This window comes from Sturnus vulgaris, chromosome 6 (assembly GCF_052056855.1).
Source record: "Sturnus vulgaris isolate bStuVul1 chromosome 6, bStuVul1.hap1, whole genome shotgun sequence".
In the NCBI taxonomy this organism is placed as follows: domain Eukaryota; kingdom Metazoa; phylum Chordata; class Aves; order Passeriformes; family Sturnidae; genus Sturnus; species Sturnus vulgaris.
This window is the reverse complement of record NC_142248.1, coordinates 12,435,239-12,459,051: the sequence shown is the minus strand read 5'-3', so window position 1 is coordinate 12,459,051 and position 23,813 is coordinate 12,435,239. Positions and strand designations below refer to the sequence as shown.

General features: G+C 39.1%; 1 protein-coding gene across 2 annotated transcripts; it reads right to left on the bottom strand.

The window, feature by feature from the left end:
- Positions 1 to 3,421: 3,421 nt before the first annotated feature.
- On the bottom strand, positions 3,422 to 21,840 carry TMEM62 (transmembrane protein 62). 2 transcript variants are annotated; one of them, XM_088167014.1, is made up of 14 exons: positions 21,822 to 21,840; positions 17,615 to 17,726; positions 16,587 to 16,724; positions 15,543 to 15,588; positions 14,246 to 14,387; positions 13,923 to 14,047; positions 13,662 to 13,784; positions 13,074 to 13,229; positions 11,460 to 11,619; positions 9,785 to 9,898; positions 8,742 to 8,826; positions 7,090 to 7,194; positions 6,239 to 6,357; positions 3,422 to 5,364 (listed from the first exon to the last, which is right to left on the bottom strand). In XM_088167014.1, the coding sequence occupies exons 3-14, from the start codon at positions 16,624 to 16,626 to the stop codon at positions 5,038 to 5,040; spliced, it is 1,542 nt and encodes a 513-aa protein (XP_088023140.1). In that variant the 5' UTR covers positions 16,627 to 16,724; positions 17,615 to 17,726; positions 21,822 to 21,840; the 3' UTR covers positions 3,422 to 5,037. The 2 variants fall into 2 exon arrangements, with proteins under 2 accessions (XP_088023140.1, XP_014724790.2); XM_014869304.2 differs by lacking the exon at positions 21,822 to 21,840 and adding an exon at positions 21,497 to 21,670.
- Positions 21,841 to 23,813: the final 1,973 nt, after the last annotated feature.

Below are 23,813 nucleotides of genomic sequence, written 5' to 3'. Positions count from 1 at the left end.
TCTCCCCAAGCTTAGCTAACCTCTCAATATGCCTGAGATCCAGCATGTCAAGCTCTAAACTTTAAGGAGCCCAGCAAGTACTTTGTCTTTCTAACACCTGGGCATCATTTAGAGCTTGCTTGTTAACTGCTACCTGTTTTATGGGTTATATCTTCTTTCTGAAAATATGTAAGTATCAAATATCAAAGAACATCCTTTCTTATGAAAATTTTTACATATTTCACATTTTGCAACAATAAGGCAGGACCCTGTTTTGTAGCCCCCTCTTGATTCCCTGTAACTCTCTGGGCAAATGGTTAATTATTTCTGTCTCTTGAGATCAGCATCATAATCAGTCTCTTCCATTTTATCTCATTGTTTTGGTTTCCCTTTATTGCATTCCATGTTTTTTAGATCAAGCTGTTCTCCTTTTCCCAAAACCAGACCCATACATCTATTTCTTATCTCCATCAACACAGCTGGTGGTGTCCCTCAAACAGGGTTCAGTACAAAGCATATGTGGAAAGCCAGTATTTGGCCCAGAGCCAAGATACTTGGTTTATTTCATGTTTGCACCAAGATGGGTGCTAGGTAGTAATTCCACAAAGCCAACTTGGAATGCATGCATATTTATACATTTCAGATTTTCCTCTCTCTCTAATACATACTCATTTTCACTCATAATTGACTGGCTTCGTTTTTGCTAACTAGGTCTGCATGTGCATAACTGCTCATCTTTTAAGTCAGTGGGTTTCTTGGGTCCATGGTCATGATCTCTCACTGCCAGAATTACTTTTTTTCTAAGGACACCATTTCTGAGCCAAAGCAGTTCATCATCTTGTTTACCTTGTTGATTTAAGATGGGCCTCTTAGAACCTATTGGCTGGAGTCCTTGTTTCTTTGTTTCTCTACTAATCTCTTTAGGTCATCTTGACTTTCTGGCATAATCCAGCAATTTTTCCATGTACACTGAACAGCATCTCTTGTAACTCATACAGCACTGGCACAACTTATAGGAAACAAGTACAGTCTTTTATACAAAAAGGTGTCAAGGAAAGAATCATACAAACACTGCCCAATAGTCACTCATGCTTAATCACTGGTGCCTGTGACAAAATTCCTAATGCACACGTGCAAATCTTGGTCCAGTTCATTATATTATTATTTACACAGACACATTTTCCTAGGGGGGTGTCTCTGAGTATTACAGTAAGGTAATTCTAAGTTACATTTTCCTTCTATCAGCTATCAAGTTGCTATTTAACCTCATGTTCTGTTACAGTTTCTGCTTGAGCCTCTTTGAAAAATTGGTTAACTAAATAAGGATTTATAGTATTCTGTTCCTGGGGCCTCTTCACATAGCATTCCTTTCCTGAAGACTCTTCACTGCTCCATTACTCCAGCCCCCATTGTCATGGTTTCAAAACTGACCTACAGCTGCTAGGGGCTTTTTGTCAACTTGTATGCATTTCTAGCTTCATGTGACATCATGACCACAGTAAGAAAGTACAGCTACAATCTTTATAAATAAGCATTTGCAAAGGATAATAAAATGTAAACAGTATTGGACAGAGAGACATTTTTTTCTTGGTTTTGATTAAGCCAATCTTCTGCTTTGTATTTATTAGTCTTGTACATTCCCATTTCCATCCTCTCTCCCTTTGTACCTTTAAGTATTGCTGTTGTCTGCCCTAAATTTCACCTTCTTCCCTTCAATTTTAATCCCTTTCCTGTATTTTTTTGGTTGATTTGTCTGGGTTTTTGTTTGTTTGATTTGGTTTTGGTTTGTTTTTATTGTTTTGGTTTGGTTTTTTTGTTTTTTTTTTTTTTAGTTCATCTTGTTTCTTGTCCTCCTTTTTGGCTTCTTCATTGACAATGAGAAAACATGGGGTTTTTCAAGACCACTGTTAATGTTTAGAGCTAAGATGTGCAGTTAAATGTGAGGATTTCATGCAAAATGTCACCAACACCATGAAAAGACCTTTCCAGCCCAGACATAAATGTTTCTTACTGCAGTTTATAGTAGCTATTGTTACAAAAGTGAGGAGACCTGAGGCAGATGCCTTTCAAATAGCTTAATCTCTTCATTCAATATTTTATTGCATTGATTGTGGAAGAAGAAAGTGCAGGATTACTTAGTCCTGTTTCTAACGTTGCTCTTCTCTTTTGCTATACTACCTTTTTTTTTACTGGCTTCTCTTCACAGGGGGAAATGTTTATATAATCCATGAACATACTACCAGGAGAGAAAAGATCACAGACAGATGGCATTATCCCACAATTAGAAATGGTAGCAGCAGCTGGAATAAGCTTCAAACTGAGAAAATACTTTGTGAGACAACTCAGAAATCTTCAGGAAAAGCACAGAAAGAAGCAGAAATGAGACATGATGTTTTAGCCACACTAACACAGAATTATAGAATTATAACCAGAAGAATAGATTCAAAATAGTAAGATAAAAACTATTGAAATTTGGTTTTACTGCAGTCCTCTGGTCTGGTTAGAGAGATTATTGAGTGCTTATGCACTCTTATTGAGTGCTGTGTGTGCAGAAGACCCTATTCTCTGCAAGACAGCCAGCAGGAACCAAGAAACAAGGCTCCAGTGAGGAGAAGTGAGAAGAAGATGACTTCATAAATCCACGAGATGAGGATGGCTCTATAAATCCAGTAAACAAGGAGATAACACAGGAACAACTGCTGCATAAGGCCAAAGAAGTTTGCTTGACTTTTGTGCTAACCTTTAGTCATTAACATAGTAAAATATAATCCCATCAGCCACTTTCCCCTAGAGCATGGGTGGCAAAATAAATGAGTAGTGTGTCTTTAAATGAAGGCAAGGAAATATATAACCAATGAGTGCAGGGGGAATGCTGCTGGGGTTGGGATATATAAAAGCAGGTACTGGCAGTGGCAGGTGTGCCAGCTCTGTGGATCCACCACTCAGCACCCGCTCTGCACACAAAGGAAATGGGAAATGCACCTCTCAACTCTGTGTCCATCGGCTTCTTGCACATGTGGTGGGAGAACCCATAGCTGGAACAAGAGGAGCTTTGGTGGCACAGCCACAGAGCTGGATTGTCCTGCTGTCCCGGCAGCAGCCAGTCAGATAGGACAGGTCTGCAGTGTGCACCAACCCTGTGATCAGGGACCCCATGGAATCCAGCACCCAGAAATGTATTTGAGGAAGCCAAAGGGGGTTGTATGTGAGCTTTCTTGGACCCCCAGAATTTTCTAGATTGGTAAGTGCACTTTTGTTTCCATTTTGTTCTATTTCTTCTTAAAAAAAATAAAAATTCAACCTCCACGTAGCCACGCATGAATGCTCAGTGTGAGGGCTTAATCAATCAGTGGATTCAAGTGGTATGCAGTGCAGAGACTATTGGTGAGGCCAGCTAAGGGTAAAAGTATTGGGCAACATTATATTTAACAATAGGAACAAGTCAAAAGATATGAAGTATTTTATTGCCACTTATTCTCTATAATCACATAGAAGTAATTTAATTGTGAAATGTCGTTTTATTATAAATTTTTCAGTATTGTATCTCACAAATAAATTTTGCACCTTGTCTCTGATTTTTTAGCAGCTTTGCAAAACAAACTTTTGTAGCAACATATGACATTCTTTATTCTCTTAACAGTGTATTTAACTCATGTAAATTGGTGCTCTTTCTTTTTCTTACTACATTGAAAGACATCACATTATTATTAGTGTTACATTACTATTTTTCTATATCATTGAAGAACAGAAATTAAGGAATAGGAAAACTCTCACCTGTTAGAAATAACAAAAGTCCTTGTCATAACCAATATTTTCTTCCAATTTATTTTCCTAAGTGTTCTACTACAGTCACTGCTGTTTTTTTTCCAAAGGGACCACAAATAAATTAGCCCTCTTTCTTCTTGAGGAGCCATAAATAAGTTACTGTAAAATTACCTAAAGTATTTTAAATGTTTCACTCACAGCAGGTCTTTTGTGAAGCAAGGCAGTGTTCTTTACAGATCAAGGCACCTCAGCTTTCTTGGCTCTGGATCATTGCATTCTTCACTAACGTAATTAACTGTTCTATCATTTTTGGACTTAGAAAGAAATGAAAACAAATAAATGAGGTTTTTTAGGGCACTCTTTGGTGCATTTGGCTAAGACCCAGAGACACAGCTGAGACCTACAAAAACAGAAATTACAGACTTCATGGGCATCGGACCATACTATTCCTTCAGCCTTTCCCATCCTGAGGACACTGTCTCCATTCTTTGCTTTGAAGCTGAAAACCCCAGCACTACTGATAATTCGTTGTCCTTTCACCATTCATGGGTAGGAGGACTGGCAGCCTCAGCAGTGAAAAATGAAGCTCCTTCCTTCCAGAGAGTGAGCTTGTTTGTTAGCCAGCACTCCCAGGGCAAGAGCTACAGGCCACAGCTCAGGTAAACACGAACACAAATACATACACACACCTTACAGCCTGTAATCTGCTTGTGTACAGCATCATAAACTGAAAACATGTATGGGCATAGGACTCTGACTGTGAAAGCCACTACAGTACCTTTGCAATCACTATTACTTCGTAAAGACATCTGATCTAGTCTTGTAAAAACACATGTTGACCCTGAAATAAAAATCAAATTAAGCACAAATCCAGAAGCTCATCGAGTTCTATGCCCATTTTTTTCAGCATTATAAAAATCAAGAATTTAATTAAATTATTTTTCTGTTCACAGTAATAATAGGTAAACATTTCCATTTGTGAGCCATATGGACATACTGATCTCTGTATCACAAAAAAAATCTCATTGATGAGATCGTTACACAGCGTACTGTATTGATGTATAATGGATAACTGTACTATACTACATGTATTATACAGTATGTTGTATAATACAAGGAAGGTGTGTATAACATATGGTACATTTACTATTTAATACAGTTCTGTTGCAGTGCAGGTGCAGCTTTGGATCTTACCACCTAATGGTTGGGGTGTATAGAATTCCAGCATCACAAAATGATAAGGTTGTACCTTGACAGTTTTTAAGACAGAACTTGGAGTACTTATATTGTACTTCAGGAGCTTTGACAGTTTTTGATCTCTGCTATGTAAGTTCTGAGCTCTGATGATTTCAGTGTCCAGGTTTTATAAAAGAGAGCTGCAGTCAGTGCCACCAGCCATGTTCTCATTGGGGACAGGAAGAAGGCCAAGGTGCCGTATGTTCGCTGCAGGAAATAGCAGGAATAGACCTGCCAGGCCAGGAGCAGGGCCATTGCCAGGTGAACAAGCACAGCCACGCAGCGTCGGACATGACGGATGTGGGAACGGAAGCTGTGGCCCTGGCACCGCAGCAACAGGCACCAGCACAGGTAGGCCATCAATGGCAGGTTGAAAAACATCATCTGAAAAGAAGAGCAAAGAAAAGTAAGACAATGAGCAATCTATGAAGGCTTAAAAACATAGGCACAGATAAAACTGTCCCGTTCTAAGGGTTGAGTACAATTCCCAGAGATGGAATCTCAGGATGCACCTCCACGACTCTGTAGCTGATAAAGCTGCAACTGCCTGTGCCTGGGTCCCAGGCCAAGCATTCCTGCCCATTCCCTTGCAGTAAGTGGCACTAACACACATCTGACATTTCCTGGAACTGATTCAGGGAGTGAGACTTCCAAAAAATTAGCGTGGCAAAAACAGACGGTCTGTATGTCAGCTTAACTCTGACCCAGCCCACTGCAGTGTCACACTGGTACAAGGGAGACACTGTAAAGAAGGAGGCAATGCTGGTTTGCTCCTCAAATGCCAAGGAATGACACCTTGTCTTTCAGATAAATGGGAAAAGCACTCCTGGGAAAATTAGACTCATGTGTGCTTAGAGAGTGACACCTACTGATCTGAAGGGTTATTAAGGCTGTAAGGGCTGCCCTTGGCAAGTTTTTTTGCTTTACCACTGTGTGTGAGCCAAGGGCAAAACCAGAACATTTATAGAAAATTTAGAGTTGTAAATGCGTAGAGACAGCCTCTAAAACAGATATCCAGAAAGTCCAAAGCAACATCATTTTATTAGAGAAAAACAGAAGTTTATGAAAATGATGCACAACCTCCTTCCTTTGTGCCCTTTAAATCTGCAGTAAGGTAAGAAAGACTTCTTGTAGTCAGGCTTGGTCACTAATCTCTCTACTTCCAAGACTCCTTCCTTTATAAAACTATTAAAAAGAAATGAAGAAAAGTCCCTGAGAAAAAAATCTGGTTTTTAGCCTTTATTTTATAAATACTCACCTGTAAAATCCCAACCACAAATGTCATACTGCCCTGTAAGAAGGAACCACCAACAAACACCCCAAAGGAAAAACAGGCTCCCATCTGGCCATCTATCAATTCACCTACAAACCATGGTCCTGCAAGAGAGGAAATCAAACATCACCATCAGGAAACTACAGAGACACAGCCCTTTCCCCACACAGCCCTTTGTACCGTGAGACTTCCCTATTGCTTGTCCATAGTAATAAGTCTTAGGTTTTCATATCTGCAAACAGCAGTCTGGTGTGAAAATACCACAGTATGACAGGGGGTTGTGGCATGCAATGAAAATACTTTTGAATTAGTTTCATCTCTGTGACAATTTTCAACACCACGTACAATATCTTCCTTATGAGAGAGGCAAAAAGGTGGATCCTTTCAAAGGATAGCTCTTTCCCAGAATTACAGTATGATACATGAAAAATGTGGTCGCAAACAATTCCAGCCTGGCTCAGGACAGAAATTAAAATAGGCAGGTTGCTCTGTCTTATGCATACTACACTAACTAACAAGAAAATAGCTATTTCAGTAACATGTTAGCTCTTATGCTAACAATCAAAAAATAAGAGAAAACCAAACTAAATTTAAAAATATTCACTTTCAGAGTAATTTAACAATCTAAGTGTTTAATTAATTCAGGGCTTCTAAGTTAGTCTTTTACAAATAAACCTTTAGTCTCTTTAGACATGAACTTTTAAAATTCCACATAGATTTTGTAACTCAAGTAGATTTCCCCCATTCTCCAAGATGTTAGAATTCTTAATTTTCATCAGGATCTAATTTGTAATTTCAAAATACTAATTTGTCCTCCAGTACTCTAGGCTACTTACCCAGAATGGTGTATAAATTCAGAACCAGAATTGAGTAATAGAAGGTGTTTGTTTTACTGAAGACATGAAGAGAATACGAAGTCAGAGTAAGTAATCCTGGCTTTTCTAAACAGAAACAACATTTAAGAAAAATACACTTAATTCAGTTTGCAACACCTCCCCAGATATATATGTATGTATAATACTGGTCTTTCTGAAACAAATCTGCACATTATTTACTCATTCTTTTAAATAAGGAATATAAAAATAATATTTGGTATGTCTGCAGAAAAATGCAGAGGAATGCATTATTATTACTGTAATAACTGAAAGAACCAATAAATACAACAATCTATAGTAGAAACAGCAGAGGAACCTGCCATTCTAAAGGAATACACTTACTGTATGTAAATAATACTGAACGACCATTCTATACCCAGAAAATGAAGTTAGCTAGAATGAAAAACATGGAGAAAGTATGTATTAAATGAAAAGTAAGAGAATCAAAACAGTAACTGCAAACCCAGAAAGGCAGGTCAGCATGGACTAGATTAATTGGATTTCCTTTGATTAAATCTACCTTAGTGAGATCTCATAGCAGAGATCTATTAAGGCTTGGCATTAAAATGACATTATTCTGACAAGTGTGTGGTGTTAGCAGAAAAAAGAAGTATTAGCTCTCTAACTGAAGCAGACAATTCACAGATCAAGAGAGCCTTCCTAAAGAGTTAGCTTGTAGACTTACACCTATTATGTGGCCTTCTCACAAAGAAATAACTCCCAGAGGGCAAGCTTCACCTTTGGAAATCAGCTCTAACAAATGTGTTCACTCATCTGTCAAACATTTGTCATGGTCCACATGGACCTAGCTGACCACAGAGTCAGTTTTTTTAATATTTAGCTGCTGAGTTCCATAAAGGCAACTGAAAATCTGATCTTTTTCTATGTAAGCAGTTGCTGTAGTTACCTCAGGATGCTACATGATTAGGAGTACAAATCATGTAGGAGTATAAAGGAAGGGACAAACACTGACATGAATAGGAAGGGAGGTGGCTTCCAGAAAAATTTCATTAGTAAGGTGTGGTTCAAATGATTGTTTAAAGGATAAACACCATGTGCTTAATAGTAATAATTTTCATTTACTAGATCTATCACAAACAAAGTATCAAGTTATGACAGAAATAGCCTTAATATTATTTTGAGAAAGACCCAATCCTGTTCATGTTCTTTGCAAAAGTTAACAGATAATTGTCTTTGCAAAAGGAAATCTGTTTCTCCACTCAGGCTAGAGAGAAGTGTGTGACAACTGTAGTGAGACAAGCACAAATACAGAACTAATACAAATCAAAACATTCTTTTCCCTATGTATTGGATTCTTCAGTGAGAAAATTAAAATGAAACCTTAGACTTTAATCAACTTAATTTTGGTTTAAACAAAGATATCTGCTCATGTTTCTAGTTTACTTCATTTGCTATACTGGAGGTTTTCCAGGTTCCCTTAAAGGCAAAACAGCAGCTTCTGAGAAACCAATCAAACCCCACAGTAACAGATGTAAAATGCATATGGTGATTAGCAGCACAATTACTTACATATTGTTAGCACACAGGTCAACAGTAAAAAGTTTAGGGGAAAACAGATCTACTAAACACCACAAGTAAGCATTAGTTCATACCTTTGAGTGCTGGCTTTTGGAGGTGTCGGAAAACAACAAGCAAGGTAATCTGAATCAGCACAATCACTCCAAAGAGCACTCGAGCCTGAAAAGACAGTTTTGACTGTAAGCCAGCCCTGGAATAATAGCAGCCTTGGAGCATACCTTATGGACACTGATAGAATGGTACAAAGATTCTATCTGAAACACGTATTCAAAGTTTGTTGGTGTCATTGAACTGAAGAATAAAAAGGAAACTTAAGAGTTTCCAAGTTGTTGGACTTGTATTGTACTGACTTGAATTCTGCTGAATGGCTCAAAGCAATAGACCCGGATCTTTAAAAACCAGGGTTTGTAAACACATCCATTGAAAAATGTAGTTACACTTCCAAGGCAAAACATTGTCTGAGGACTGTTCTGAGGAGAAATGCAGTTCAAGACATGGTGTATGATGCGTGACTGAGTAACATAACTAAGATAATTTTGAGTCAATTATGGTAAGAACTACAGTCATGTGGACTTTCTTATGTAGTTCTAGAAGTGCACCCAAACTACTAAGACATGACATCCATCTTTGCATGCACTGAGCTGTGACACATCTGGATATGACCTGGAACATTAAAGTTGATGGGGATTTTGCCCTCCACTTCGCTGGAGCTAGTTATAATGTCAGCAGCTGACAGTGAGAATATTTGCAGCATTGTTTCCAGAAAACATTGCAACAGTTCAGAGTGAATTTCTCTTTGGTTTAACATTTCCTTTTTCTACTATCTCCAGTAGCTCCTTTTCAATTTCTTGCTTGCTCAAAATATGTGTATACTTATGCCCAAAAATGGATAATTTGGACTAAATCCTGGATGTCAACTGTTTGCATAAACCACTGCTGTACATTTGTGGTTGAAGTGTGCAACTTAAGAAGCTTTAAGTATTTTGGAATTCCAACAGTCATATCTGGAAAAAGTAAACTGCATTCAAGTCTGTGAATTCCTTCAGGAATTATGAAAATGCCTACTGCAGCTTGGGAAATACATGGAGTTAACAGCTTCTTTGCTGAAAGTACTTACTAGAACATAGTGGTCAGTGAGAAGAATAACAGATGACCAAAAGTCAAATCTAAGAGAGAGGTTTTCTTCCATACCAAATAAATGGCCCCGTGTGCCAATTCTTCCTGAAGCATCCTAGATTGATATAAAATGAGAGCAATTACATAGCAGTGGTACAAAGAACTGTCTAGTTAAAGTTCCTAATTATCATTGCAGCTTTTCTAGAAAGATAGAATTGATGCATGCTTCTCTGGCATAGTGCCGTTTTAAATTCTACCTACAATTACAGCCAATGCTGCAGTTTCATGTAAATTGGTGATTATAAAATCATAATCTGAAAGTGCTACATATGAAGAAGAGCCTGTCAGAGATTCAGAAACTTATAGAAGACTGTAACTGTTTACTGTTCCCCCCCCAGTTTCCTGAAAGTTCAATTCTAGGTAACAGCCCATATTAGAATATTTTAAAATTTTATTGTGCTTCATTTCTGCTGTATTTGCTGTAAACTCATACAGATAAACAAACATTTGTTTATTGTCATATTCAACTGTTTGAGCACAGTGTTCCAGGTGTGGCCAGACAAGTAATTGGTAGAGCAGATAGTGACTTATCTTGGCTGGTGATGGCCTTGTGGATGAACCCTGGCATCCAGTAGATTTATTTTTAGCACACTATTCATTCACACTGAGACTGTGGTCTGCCAGGACACTGAGGTCCCTTTTCACAGAGCTGCTCTCCAGCCAGGCAGATCACAGCCTGTGCTGCACTCCTGGATTATGTTTTCCTGGGTGCAAGTTCTTACACTTCTCCTTGATGAACTTCATAATATTCTTCTTGGCCCACAATTTGCCTTTGGTTAATCTGTGTCGGCTCTTCCCAGTCATGTATTTCATCTGACTTGAGATAGCCCCCCACAAGGATTTGTTTCCTAATTTTCCCAGGGACTGAATTAAGACTGATGGGCCTATAATTTCCTGGATCCTCCTTAAAGCCCTTCTTGTAGGCAGGAGAGTCATTAACCTTCTGCCAGTCTTCTGGCATGTCCCATGGTCTCCACAACTTCTCCAAGACTATGGAGAGTGGCCTCTCAAAGATGTCAACCAGGTCTCTTAACACTCTGGAGTGGAAACTGTCAGGGCCCATTGATCTGTAGGATCAAGCTCCTGTGACAGATCTTACTCCATCTCTTCCTTCACTGACAGTGGGTCTCTGCATCAATCTCGTTCCCTTTTCCCAAGGCCTGAGGCCAACATTGCTGGTAAAGACAGAGGTGAAGAAAGTGTTGAGAACCTCTGCCTTTTCAGAGTTGCTGGTGACTAATTTACCTCTGCTGTTTAACACCTGGCCAGTATTTTCCTTCTGTTTCCGTGTATTGTTTATATACCTTTAGAACCCTTCCTTGTAATTTTTGACATCTCTGGCCAATTTCAATTCAAGTTTGCACTTCTGTCATGTCTTATTTTACTTCTTATGAAAAATAGTATTTCTTACTTTAGCCCAGCAGCTTTATTAATATTTTGGCGCTTAGCAGTAAATATTTATTCCTTTATTAAATCCTTTGTTTTTTCTAATCAGACAAATATGAAAGTAAGTCTGTTATCACGTATTTTGTTCCTAGTTATGTAAGGCAGGAGGCTGATAGAGAAGCCATAACAAAAAAAAAATTCAATACAAAGAATGCCAACAGGTACCTTACCTGCACGGTCACATCTATGTGATGGAACCCTTCACTGTAGTTTTGTGGGCTCCACTTCAGCACATAGAGAGGGCCAGACACATGATGTGCATTCCCCAGGTGAACTCCATCTATGTAGACTTTGACAGAGATAATAACAGAAGGAGAGAATGCCAGAATTCTAAGGAGTAAATAAAGAGCAAAAGAAACAGATTTGTTACCAGACCTGCAGGTATGTCATTACTTGCTTAAGAGAAAGTCCCTAAAGGTTAAGCTGCCTTGGAGTAAAGAGTTCAAAAGATTTAGAAATTAAAACAGTGAAGTATCTGTAGCCTAATGGTAACATGGTAGTTCTTTCCTACAGTTAAGAAAATAAAATAGTAGTTCTGTATGGCACTACACAAAATAACAGGATAGAAAACTGGCTGTGGAACAGACAAAAAGGTGGCAGAAATTATAAGGCCCTGGCAGAAATAATTCCAGAACTCTTGCTTCAAAACATTTGCTAACCCAAGTGGGATGCATCCTCCAGTGCACATAGACACATAACTTGTAGATGGCTTGCTTCACAAAAATTGCCAGGCTCTCTCTGTAAAGTCCTTTGTTGTTGGGAGTGGGGTTTTTTCCTTCCTTTTTTTTTTTTTTTTTTTTTTTTTTTGCTAGTCAGAATATAACCTCTCAGAGTTTGTAACTGTGTTTAGGACAAATGGAGTGGAATGCAAGACTGATATTACAGATCTCAGATACCAACAAATGTACTGTCACTTGACAGTGCTTATATTCATAGAAACAGTAATACTAATACAGGCTCAAAATAGTGAGTCGTAACATACAATTCCTTTCATTTCTGGTAATATAAAAGGCATTCCAGAGCATGTTTTAGTCAAATGATAAAAGTTTCATATAGTGATGGTGAACAATTCTACCAGTTCCTATATTTAATATAATCATAAGAATGTTTAGATAAGGTTCTGAATAAGAAACTGGAAAGTAATTAGGACATGTAGTAGGATAGTGCTCCCTAACTGAAAATACGAACTTCTTTTTATTGTAACCCTATATATGCAGTATTTCAAGCAGATTAGTCTTACAGCAAATATAAAATTCTGAAAAGGGCCTAAAAATTTGAAATATAAACGTAAAAATTAAGTAGATAGGGTAAAAATGGAAAGATGGAGAGATTTAAAATTAATATGAAAACTGGCAGAAGCTTCTTGTGTTTTAATATATAAAGGATAGATAAAAAGCTAAGTCTGAAGTGAATAGAGAAAATACACAGACAAAATCCTGAAATCAGCAGAGTCGATGTGAACGTGTGAGATAAACAACACGGATTACATATTCATCTATGTGTATTGATTACATATGAATCTATTTTAATGATATAGTAATTGATCAACATTGGTTACATAAAGTTCAATTGACTTTAGGTGAAATAACTGCATAAATAAAACCAACATGTATTACCACTACACAATCTTTCTATCACAGATATAACACAAAGAGACCTCTCTGAAACAATCCTCTAGAGAAAAGTGAATTCTGAGAACGGTAGACACACATTTTAAAAAAAGTTTTTGTGTATATACATATAAATACAGTTATATATTGTGAAATCAAGACATTACAGGATACCTGATATGAGTGGAATGCAGAATTTTGACTAGTGGTTCATGAGTAGAACTGCTGTAAAGGAAGGATTTAGGATTGGTGATGAGGACTACAGGCCACTCTTCAAAGTTAATATCTGCAAAGCTGAGGAGGTCATGGTCAAACGCGAGGATCCGGTACCTATAATGAAAGAAAAAACATTTTGTTAATACAAACTGCTGATTCCCATGCTTCTCGAGTTCATAAACAGAACCTGGCTTTATTTTCCATTTATTTTCTTCTGTAGTTGATCTTACATTTTCCAACTCGGCTGTATTAACTGTACAGTTGCTTATCTCTGATGAGGTTAATTTTATTATACTAAAGGGACATTAAGATGTCCCCTTTTTAAGTATCAATAATTAATAAAAAATTATTTAATTTATTAGCACACTGTTGGTATGGGGAAAATTCCCAAACATACACACAAGGCCTTTTTTTCAAAAGCATTAATAATAATAACCAGTCAGGCTGATCTTACATTTCTTTCAAATTCACCACACAGCATAAAAGGGAATCACAGTACAGCAAGGTAGGTTTCATATAATAATTTGCTCATATGGGCTTAGTTACCTCCTATTATCCATCCAGTCTCCCAGTTCAAGTTCCAGAGTGCCACCACGGTGTTGACTGTGCAAGACTGGCATCAGCCCACCCATTGTATGGAGATGTCCACATAAATAGGCTGTGGCAGAACTGAAAAAAAACCACAAGAATTGTGATTATTTGGGTAGGAAGGAAATAGCACTCTCACCTGAAAGTGAGAGATGAGCATGTGAAGATAGGCAAGAAATGTACTTCATGCTGAAAACATACAGGACAAGAAGATCTTACCTCATTAGTGTTCGTATCCCAGGGGATGGGGAGATGATTGTTGAGGTGGGGTAATGGCCAAACCAGATAGTATGGTTGCTCTGTAGACTTTCTCTTGCCATCAAAGACAGCTCTGCCATTTGATTCTGAAACAGGCAGGTGACAAATCAATTTTGTTAAATAAATGTCTCACATGCATTATAACTTAAAAATGTAAACACTCTTATAGATGAACACAATTTTTTCAAACAATTTTTCTATATTAAAGCAACCCCAAACCTCCAAACAAACCACTACAGAAATCAAACAGACAGCCAAATGGAATGCAAAGACTTATACAGTACCATGTTTAAAATCCCAAAAAAATTATAGGGTCTCTTAGGGCCTGGGCTGAGTGTGGCATCCACGCAGATGAATGAATAGTTCCCAAAAGAGGTAGTGTGGATGTAATGAAAAGAGCCATCTTTACGCCAGGCAGAGTATTTCCTAACAAAATAAGATGGAAATACTGCTGTTAGGAAAGCTTGTAGTCATGACAAACATACATTGCTTCCTCTCCTTCCATTGACAAGAGGTAATTTCACTGTTTCTGGCTTACAAAATGGAAGTGCTTTTGATACTTTATGCTAGATGGGAATTGTACATTTCTTCCACTGGCAAAGACATAACACTTCAGCTAACACAAGCACTTAAATTGCTTTATTAAGGATTAAATTCTGTAACTAAAATGATTGTTAATCTGAGAATCACTAAAATTCTTAAAGTTTAGGTTCTTGGTTTTTTTTAAATTTTCTTTTGGGGTTTTGGGGTGGGCATTTTGTGTGCGTTTGGGTTTTTTGAGTTGTTTTAGTTTTGTTTTATTCCCTACATGATTTGTGGAAACTAAAACATTTCTGAGTTCAGATGATGAGAATAATTTGAACACAGCCATCCAGAAATCAGTTCATGTCCCCGTTCCTCCAACAATGAGAAGAATAAAATGGCCAGAAATGTTGACCTGAATAGAATACAAGCCAATATATTAAAAACAAGTTTTCAATACTTCTAATGCCATAAAAACCCTTCCACATTTTTTCTTAAGTTAACATGATCTTTATGAACATCATCAACTTCAATGAAATTTCTTCCTTTAGTCCCACTTTGAGTATGCTAGTATTCTGCTAAAGCTGTGAACATATAATAGGAACCTATGTTTTTGTGTAAAAATACTGTATTTCAATAAAACTCACTGCCTCCTTTAATTTTAATGCGTATTGAACACCAGAATGTGGTGGTGAATAACTGTTTTCCTTAGCTTCTATTTTTATTTCTGCAAACAATTTTTATATTTTTATACATTAAAAAAACAACTCCATTTCACTCTTCCATCTTCTCTCTCCTGGAGTGTGACTAAAATTTTTGTAGACATTGACAGATTTAACATGCTCAATTACAAAACACAGAAGGATAAATCTGCACAAAGAATTCTCTATTTTCTCAATCGATTCTGTTCTACTAACTGGCAATGCAAAAGACAGAGGGATATGATATGATCCTGGGCTATTGGAAAGTCAGTGAAAAAGCATGTATGTGATAACTGAAAACAGAATATTGTTTAGTGAATTTGACCTTGAATATAGCTGCATCTGTAAATAAAAGTACCTGTAATAATTCTGAACACTATCCAGCCGTGGAATGTTGAATGAATCTGTAAGGGAGGAAAAAAAGCAAGTAAGGAAATTTTCAGATCAAATTGATCATTCGCCCTTGTACCTAACTAAGTAATGTTGAGATAAAGCAGTCTCAGCAGGTGCTGAAGAGCTACTTTTTAAAAAATGCATGACTGACAAGCAGTCTAACTGTGCAGAGGAGACATTATATACTCAACACAGTTAAATGGCAATAGTTTTCTCATTTAAGTTTCAATTCAAAGATAAAGGCATTGTGGGAATATAAATTGTTATTTAGCAGCTAAAAGCTAAACCTGTCTGCATTTTGACCACAGAGCTTTTCAGAAGCCTTTTTGGACTGGGTGAATGCTCTCTAAGTAAGACTTAACTCATTCATGGAAAGTAAAGTAGCCATAGCACCAGAGAATAGCATGTGTAGGACAGACATCAGCTTGGGTAGGTCTGTACTGCAACAGTTCCACCTCTAAGGTTATATATGATAAAACATGCACTTTTTTCCTCCCAGTGCAGCTTCCTGTAACAGCCTGTTTATACAGCCTACACGATTGTCAGCTTGTGTTTGAATACTTACAGAGTGGAGACAACTGATGGATATTAACTCCCATTACTCCCTTCTATTCAAAACAAATAAAGTTCCTTTAGCTGCTGGACATGTGATACCTTTTAAACTTAAGCCTGTGAGGGAGAAGTCTATGAAAAGTAAATTGAAACCATTTCTTCAGGATGGTAAGGTTACAGTTTGCCCTTCCATTAAATGATGTGGTATATAAAATAACGAGATGGAAACTAACATTTGAAGTCATGTTGTACCACTTGCTAGGTAAAAGACACTTACTTACTGGTACTAAAACTCCAGTAAGAGCATGTAATGAAGTGTGTCCTCAGTAGACATGTGGATGGCAAGCCCTTCTCCTGATTCATGAGTACTAACACACTAGTGAGTACTAACATTTTATCTCTATATTCTGTGATCTGCACTCACAGGAAAGACAGAAATGTTTCATTTTCTTCTTACCATGATTCCCTTTGATGTCTATCCACTTGGTTTTTTCCATGACCCTTGATCTCTTCAGGATTGACTGGTAAGTTTTCCATTCATCTTCTACCTGCTCAGATCCCAGTTTATCTCTTGTCTTAGCATCTGTCAGATCACCTGAAAGTGTACAAAGGTGAGCTATAACCAGAGGACTATGCAGCTTGTACAAATACTGTAACTAGACCAGCATGCCATCCCTGCCTCCAAGTGTAAGTGGCTGCAGGCCTGGGTGCAATCTGCATGTTCCTGTATCTGGTCCACAAGATCAGGGTAAATGCCTTCAAATGCAGATGCAGCAGCCTCATCAGAAATTTGTTGACCACACCACTGCAGCACTTTCACTAATTAGCTAAGTAGCTCTCTGTAGAAACAAAACTCCAGGTCTAGCATTAAGATTCGAAAGCTTTGCATACAGTAACAGCTCAAAGTCTTTTCGATTTTCTTGTCAAAAATAATCGATTTCAATAGCAAGCTGTCAAATGAAGTGGCAAGGCTTATTTCACCTCTGTTGGTAAGGTATGTTCAAATGGAAACCAGCAATAAAGTCTTACATTAGTTCACAGGAGAATTTCACATAAATGAGCAGGGGTAATTCTGAGAGAGGAACTGTCTCCTAATGACTAACCACAGACATTGCTCACTTCTGTAATTTCAAACACAAAGAATGTAGAATCATGACCAGGACAAGAGGGAAGGTAGCTGCTAGCAAGGACTAAGATGCAGTAACAGCTACTGGGAAAACACTAGCAATCTTGTGTGATTGTGTCTGTTACATATAAAACACACTAAACTCATTGAAGAAACTGAACACTGAAGAAAAGAATAATTCTCTTGTTGAGAAGTTACTCTTTTCAGCTTCTAGCAGTCTCCCTTCAGCTGCAATTTCATTTCTATTGCTTAAGATACCTTAATGTTTAAAGTTCTCTCTTGAGATCCTAGAATTTTGCCTATTTGCTGTTACTTTGACAGTACACTCAACAGGAAATTCACACTTTTCAATTGTTTACCTGTTGCCAGAACAAGTGCTGGCTGAATTACGTCAATTGTTTCAGAACAGAATTTTTCAAAGTCAGGAGCTCTTCTGGGATCCCGAAATTTGCTGATATGAATATCTGAGACCTGCAAAAGACAAGAATGAAACAACTGCCCCAAGTAGAGGGTTATGGCTATCCAGCTTGTTCTGTAAAGCCAAGTATACACAAGAGTGCAATGTAAGATCAGTCACAGTGATTCCTATCAATGTAAGGGATACAGGCAGAAACAGAAGTGGGTGACCAGGGGAGAACAAAAGCAGAACAAGCAAATGATATTGCAACTATAACCCCTAAAGTCACATTTACACCAAGAAAAATTCCTTAAAACTAATGGCATACAATAATATGGGGAAATACTTAGGTATCCACAGTAAATTGTGATGACTGCAAGTGGCCTATTGCCTTTCTGAGTTTCTGTGCAACACGGTGGTTTTGCTGCAAGTAAGAGTACAAAGTAGTTCTGCAAAGCAATAGGTTAAAGCCACCCAGAACTTGAAATATACCAAAAATTTATTTCGTACCTGGCATGACATTTCCAGTAGCTGAGTGGAAGGATTTCTAACATTCTATCCAAGCACTTTAATGGATCTAAAGAGTATGTTCAGATCCCATTCCATGTGCCTTCAAGAAGGCAAAGATTACCCAAGAAATGATGATATGACTTGTATGTAACTATAAAAGATGCTGTTCATTTCTGAATCAGTCAGAGCCCTCACATCAGAAGAGCCATTTAGGGAGAGTAAAAAAAGTAGGATTTTTCTATTTTTTTACATTGTGGCTATCCAGTACTGTGGAAAAAAAACTTGTGTGAATTGTTTCAATTCCTCTTTCCATTCTACTTCAGTCAATCAATTAATTAATTATCCTCTTTGGTTTAAACAAATGGTATTTCATGCTCAAAAAGCAGTAAGCACATGCTCATGGCCATCTGACAATACCACTTGAAAGAAAAAGATTAACTTTTACATTCGGTTTAATAAACCTTGTAAATAAATAAACCTTGTTCTTGTAAAGCTTGTAGTTTTTGAAAAATCTAGATAAAATATCTTGAGGAAAAATTATTTACTTCTACCTATTCGGTCATCTGTATATGAAGAAAATATTACCTGAACATAGTTTTTAAATTCTGCTTAGGAAAATTCCCCATTTGGAATAATATGGAATTTTTGCCTAGATCAGAATTGCATGCTAAAAAAGGCAAACACTTTTAGATACGACTTTACCTTCACTTTCATTGATGCATTTGAACTAGTGTCAACAAAGAGCACAGCAAAACTACCTCGATACACCAAACCTCATTTAATCATTGACAATCATTGACAAACTTGTTCTGCTTCTTTTCAGCATGTGGATTTGCAATTAATTTATTTCAGCAATCAAACAGAGAAAATAAAAACTTCTAGTTTTTATTCTTGAGAAAAAACAGGAAACCTTACTCCTACCTCTACCAATAACTACAGCAAATGTAAATTTCCAACCTTACAGCAGAGAGTGGTTAGGAAGCCTGATTTCCTACAATGACCACCTCACTTTTTTTCCCCATGAGTATAAGATTTTAAAAAAGGTTCAACTTGTAATTTCTAAGAGTTACAGTGTCCTGGGACTTCTGAGAGCTGGGACTAAGTTTCTGCCATCACTAATAGCCATGACATATGAAGATCTCAGAAGCAGAGCTTCTTCCTTTTTTTTTTATTTTTAATTCACTTCAGATGGTATCCCAATAAAAAGAAAGACAGTGGTCAAGATTAAAAGCTTGTAATGCTCTTATTTACTTTCCAAAATGTAGGTGAAAGCCCTTTCCCCTCCCTCTGACTGATGTGCATACTTGGCCTCTCATTGCATCATAGGCAGTGACTTTCATTAAAATGGGTTGGAAGAGATTTAGGGGTGAGGAGAAATCATCATCAACATTCCTTATCTAGCCAAGATGTGGTTCAGAAGAGGCAGGTGTTAACAAGGGAGAATTACAGGGTCTAGAGCAACAGTAGAATGCATTCACCTGACAGAAACAGGAGAAATAATCATAAGCTTGTCAAATATTGAACTAGAGAGTCTATTTGGCATTGGGTAAGAAAGGAAATTCTGCTACAATAAAGGATGATGAGCCATTAGTAGAAGATTAAAGTAGAAAGACTGTGATTTAGTTCCATTTAAGAAGAGGTAGTCCTGTCTGTTTATGGGAAGAAAAACAAGGCAGGAACTGCTGGGGGCAGAACTGACCATCTTGAGCTCTATTCAGTGACCTAGGCTAGAACTATGGAGTCACCAGGGAGCCTGAAGCCTGTTTCCCATAACATCATCAGGCACAAGGCTGGATTTGGTGCTTGATTAGTTTCCAAGTTAGGTCAATGATAAGGCAGCTGTTAAAGGGCATGTCTGAAAGAAAACATAACCACTTGAAAGTAAAGCCAAGTCTCAAATTAGCTGTGCTGTGACCTATCCTTGGGAGAACTCCACTTGAAGTGACACAGCTAGAGAGAACACGGCAAGAGAAACATGGGCCTGTGCATGCTGCTTGTCAGTATAGCTCTGCAGCTGCTATATGCTGCTGTATCTGACTCTTCACAAGATAGCAGCTCAGGATAGGGGCTTTCCCTACATTCATTCAAGCATATCTCTTGAAATGTACTCTGCAGTAAAAATAAGCCTTAAGTCACTTGAGGAAAAATTACTGAAAAAAAATTGCACCACAACTGGAGAGAGCCAAAGCACTAATACATGCCAGCTGGTTCACTAAGAGCACTGCCTGCAGCTAACGAAGTCAGGCAATGTGTTCTTGAGACTGAGAATGAAAACAAAACAGCAAAAGCAGCTCTTTGTTAGAAGGAAATGCACAGCAATCCCCGTGACATCTCAGCCATAGATTAACTACAAATATGTAAACATTTCTGTGGCTAGTTCTACACTAAGTGCTTCGGGAATGCTCTGGGGAGAAGAGTTAGAAGAGGCCAAAGAAGCACTAAGATGTGACAATTTGCTTCCAAGACTATGCCAGGTCAACTTGGATTTTATATTTAACCTGGAAACAAAGCTGTGTACATTTAACCTTCCGAATACTGGCACAGTATCTTCTACTCCTATAAATCAGTAAAGCTATTTGCTCAGCTACACACCTTTTTTGAGGTTTTGGATGGGGAAAGGGACAGGCAGAGCCTGCATTTCTCCTCAGGATATTAGATAATACTGCATCAGGTACTGATGCAATATATAGGGTAGTGTAATAATTAGGTGAATTTAATTACCCACTTCCACTACACACATCTTGTCTGATAAGGAAACTTCTCTGTGCAACCATCCAGGAGCTACTCTGTACAAGTCACACTTGTACCACTGAGCTGGAACCAAGGCCCCTTCACAGCTACACCGTACACACTCACAGTCACAGCTGGTTTCCTTACCAGCTCAGCCCCAGGCTTCCCATAGCAGGGTCTTAGACTTCGGGATCATTAAAATAATTTAATCTTGGTCCAGTAATTAACAAAATAACAGTTTGAATCGGGTACCTCTGAGAAGGGGCCCCAAAGAAAGGAATCCCCGCCCGGGCTTTCGTACTCTCACAGTCTGAGAGCAGGCAGCTCTGGGGGTCATGGGCTCCTGCCGTCTCCGGGTCCCCGTGCCCTGTGCCCTTCGCTCTGTAAAGGGTTTGACAGGTCCCGGCCTTTCGCCTCGGGCTCCCGCCGCCCAGAGCTCAGCCTGCAGCTCGCCCTGCAGCTACACATCGAGCTGCCGGCACCCAACATATTCCTCAACGCGACCTTTCACGCAGCCCGGCAAAAAACCTGTAACCCGGGCTTGACGGCGCGCCTCCGCTGTGCCCGCGGCTCGGCCGCCCCTCGCCCGCCCGGCCCCGCTCACCTGCACGACCCAGAGCAGGCTGGCGGCGGCCGCCCCGGGCGCGGGCTGCGGGGCCCAGCGGCGGCGCTGCCCCGGGGCCGGCGGCGCCCCCGGCGGCCCGTACCAGTCCAGCAGCAGCGCCACGGCGGCCGCCGCCAGCAGCCCCGCCGCCAGCCCCAGCATCGTGCGCCGCGCCGCCACCGCGCCCGCCCCGGGCGAGCCCTGCGCCGCCGGCCCCGGCACTTCCGCGTCCACCTCCCGGCGGCCGGGCCGCCCCGCGCTCGGCCCGCAGGACCGATGCCAGCGGGGCCGGGGGTGGGCGCTCCCCCTGTGCTGGAGGTTTTACCCGGCGAGGCCGGGGAATCGCGGCTCTCCCCCCGCTGCCTGGGCCCTGAGCGTTCCCGCTCTGCCGTCCGTCCAGCCGCAGGGGTGCCTGGAAATGCCTAGGTTAAAACGGAACGAAACCCAGGCGTACGAAGAGAGCAGTGTCTCATCCTGCTTCCTTACAAATACGGCATGTAAACTTTCGCTTTTTCTCCTGACGGCAGTATAATTATACCTGCTCGGAAATCTAGGCAGTTGACCTATTTTGTTCCTGACAGAAGTATTTTTATGGTATTTTGAACTTCTTTTTTTTTAAATATATATACACACACCATTTTAAACCGTGCTATAGCAACTGCACAGTTTCATAATTGCTGAGTTATTCTTTGCTATGAAGTCAGTTTACAAACTACTGTCCATTTACTCTTGAGATTTTTTTCTTCCCATCTTAAGTGTGAATTTAGGTGAAAAAGCTTCTGTCACTTCACATCACTTTGAAATTTAATATAATATTCTCAAACAACTTCACGTATTAGAAGTTTCTAATTTAATACTATTTAATTGTAATTATATTTTCTCATATAATTTGTCATAGGAGAAATATTTAATTTTTAGCATTGATAATGATTAATGTTGATTGGTCAAGAAAAAACAATTTTCAGATCAGTTAGACTGCATTAATATAAGACACGTCTTTTTTGGTGTTCTTCATAACTTAGCTGCTCCTTTGCAGGACTTCATGTATGTTTGCTTTGGTTTTTTTTTTTCAGCTGCCTTTCATCTCACATGTCTACTCTTTCCCCTCAAAAAAAGCCCTGAAGAAATGTTTCAAAATAAACATCAATCAGCAATCCTGGTAATCTTCAGGAGTATCTTGTAAACTGGGGCTTGCTCACTTTCTTCCTGAAGCTCTACCATTTTATTTTAGCTCTAGCAAGGCTGTCAAGCATTTTGTCTGTATTAAAATTAATCTGAATTCCTGTTTCGTTCTTCTTCTTTCCTCTATTACTGTAGTATCCATGGAGATCTTGGTGTTTTGTGCCATTTCTGCCTGGGCAGTGGTGCCAACTTGTTTTTTAAGAGATTTGCTGACACTTTCTTTGCTGTCTCTCAGCGCATGTGGGTTCCAATTTTTTTTTTTTTAATAATAATTTTTAAAAATAAGTCTGCGAGTAAGTCTTGTTGCATTAAAGCAGTTGATTTACATTAGCATAACTTCTGAAAGTCCCACGGAAAAGCAAACCCACACTGATAGCTAAAAGACGTGGCCAGGCAAGCGGCTTGCCTTGCAGCACGGGGGCTGCGGGCAGCCCTCCTGCCGCTCGACTGGGATTGTTGCTGTCCTGGAATTCTGCCTCGCTTCTCTTGCTCGACTACATTAGAAGTTGGTTTATACAATTGCTAGTGTTGATGGCAAAACCAGGTGGAGGACTCCCGTAATTACAGTTCAAACTTGGTTGTTGTGCAAACAACACTTCTGGTTAGCAGTCAGCCGTGCTGTTGGAAAGGATTGAGTACAGATCAGCATTATGGACAGACAGAACGAGATTAAATTGTTAAGTGTCTCATGGCAAAATTCACTTTGTATTTTTTACACCTCATACCTAAACCTGTCTCAGTGATGCTGATTTTAAGTGACAGATTTCAATAATAAACAAGTCTGCAGGACTTCTTAATATGAAGATGACTGGTAGCTATGGCAGAGAAACTACATTCAGTTATCTGAAGATATAAGAGAACTTTGAGAGTGCCTGTGGCTGGGTGCAGAACAAAAAAATCATTGAATATACCTAAAAAAATCACCTGTAAATCCCATCCATACTCATTACTGAAGAACGTGGAAAAGCTGCTTGGAGGCTCGAAACAGGAATACTGCAGTGGGAGGAGGCAGTCTTCCCAATATCCAAGATATCAAGCATTTGATATGGACTCCCAAGATCCAAGGCTGTTGGCCTATTTCCTCAGCCTTAGGAAGGCACAAACACAGGGAATTGTGCAACTGGACTGCAACAAT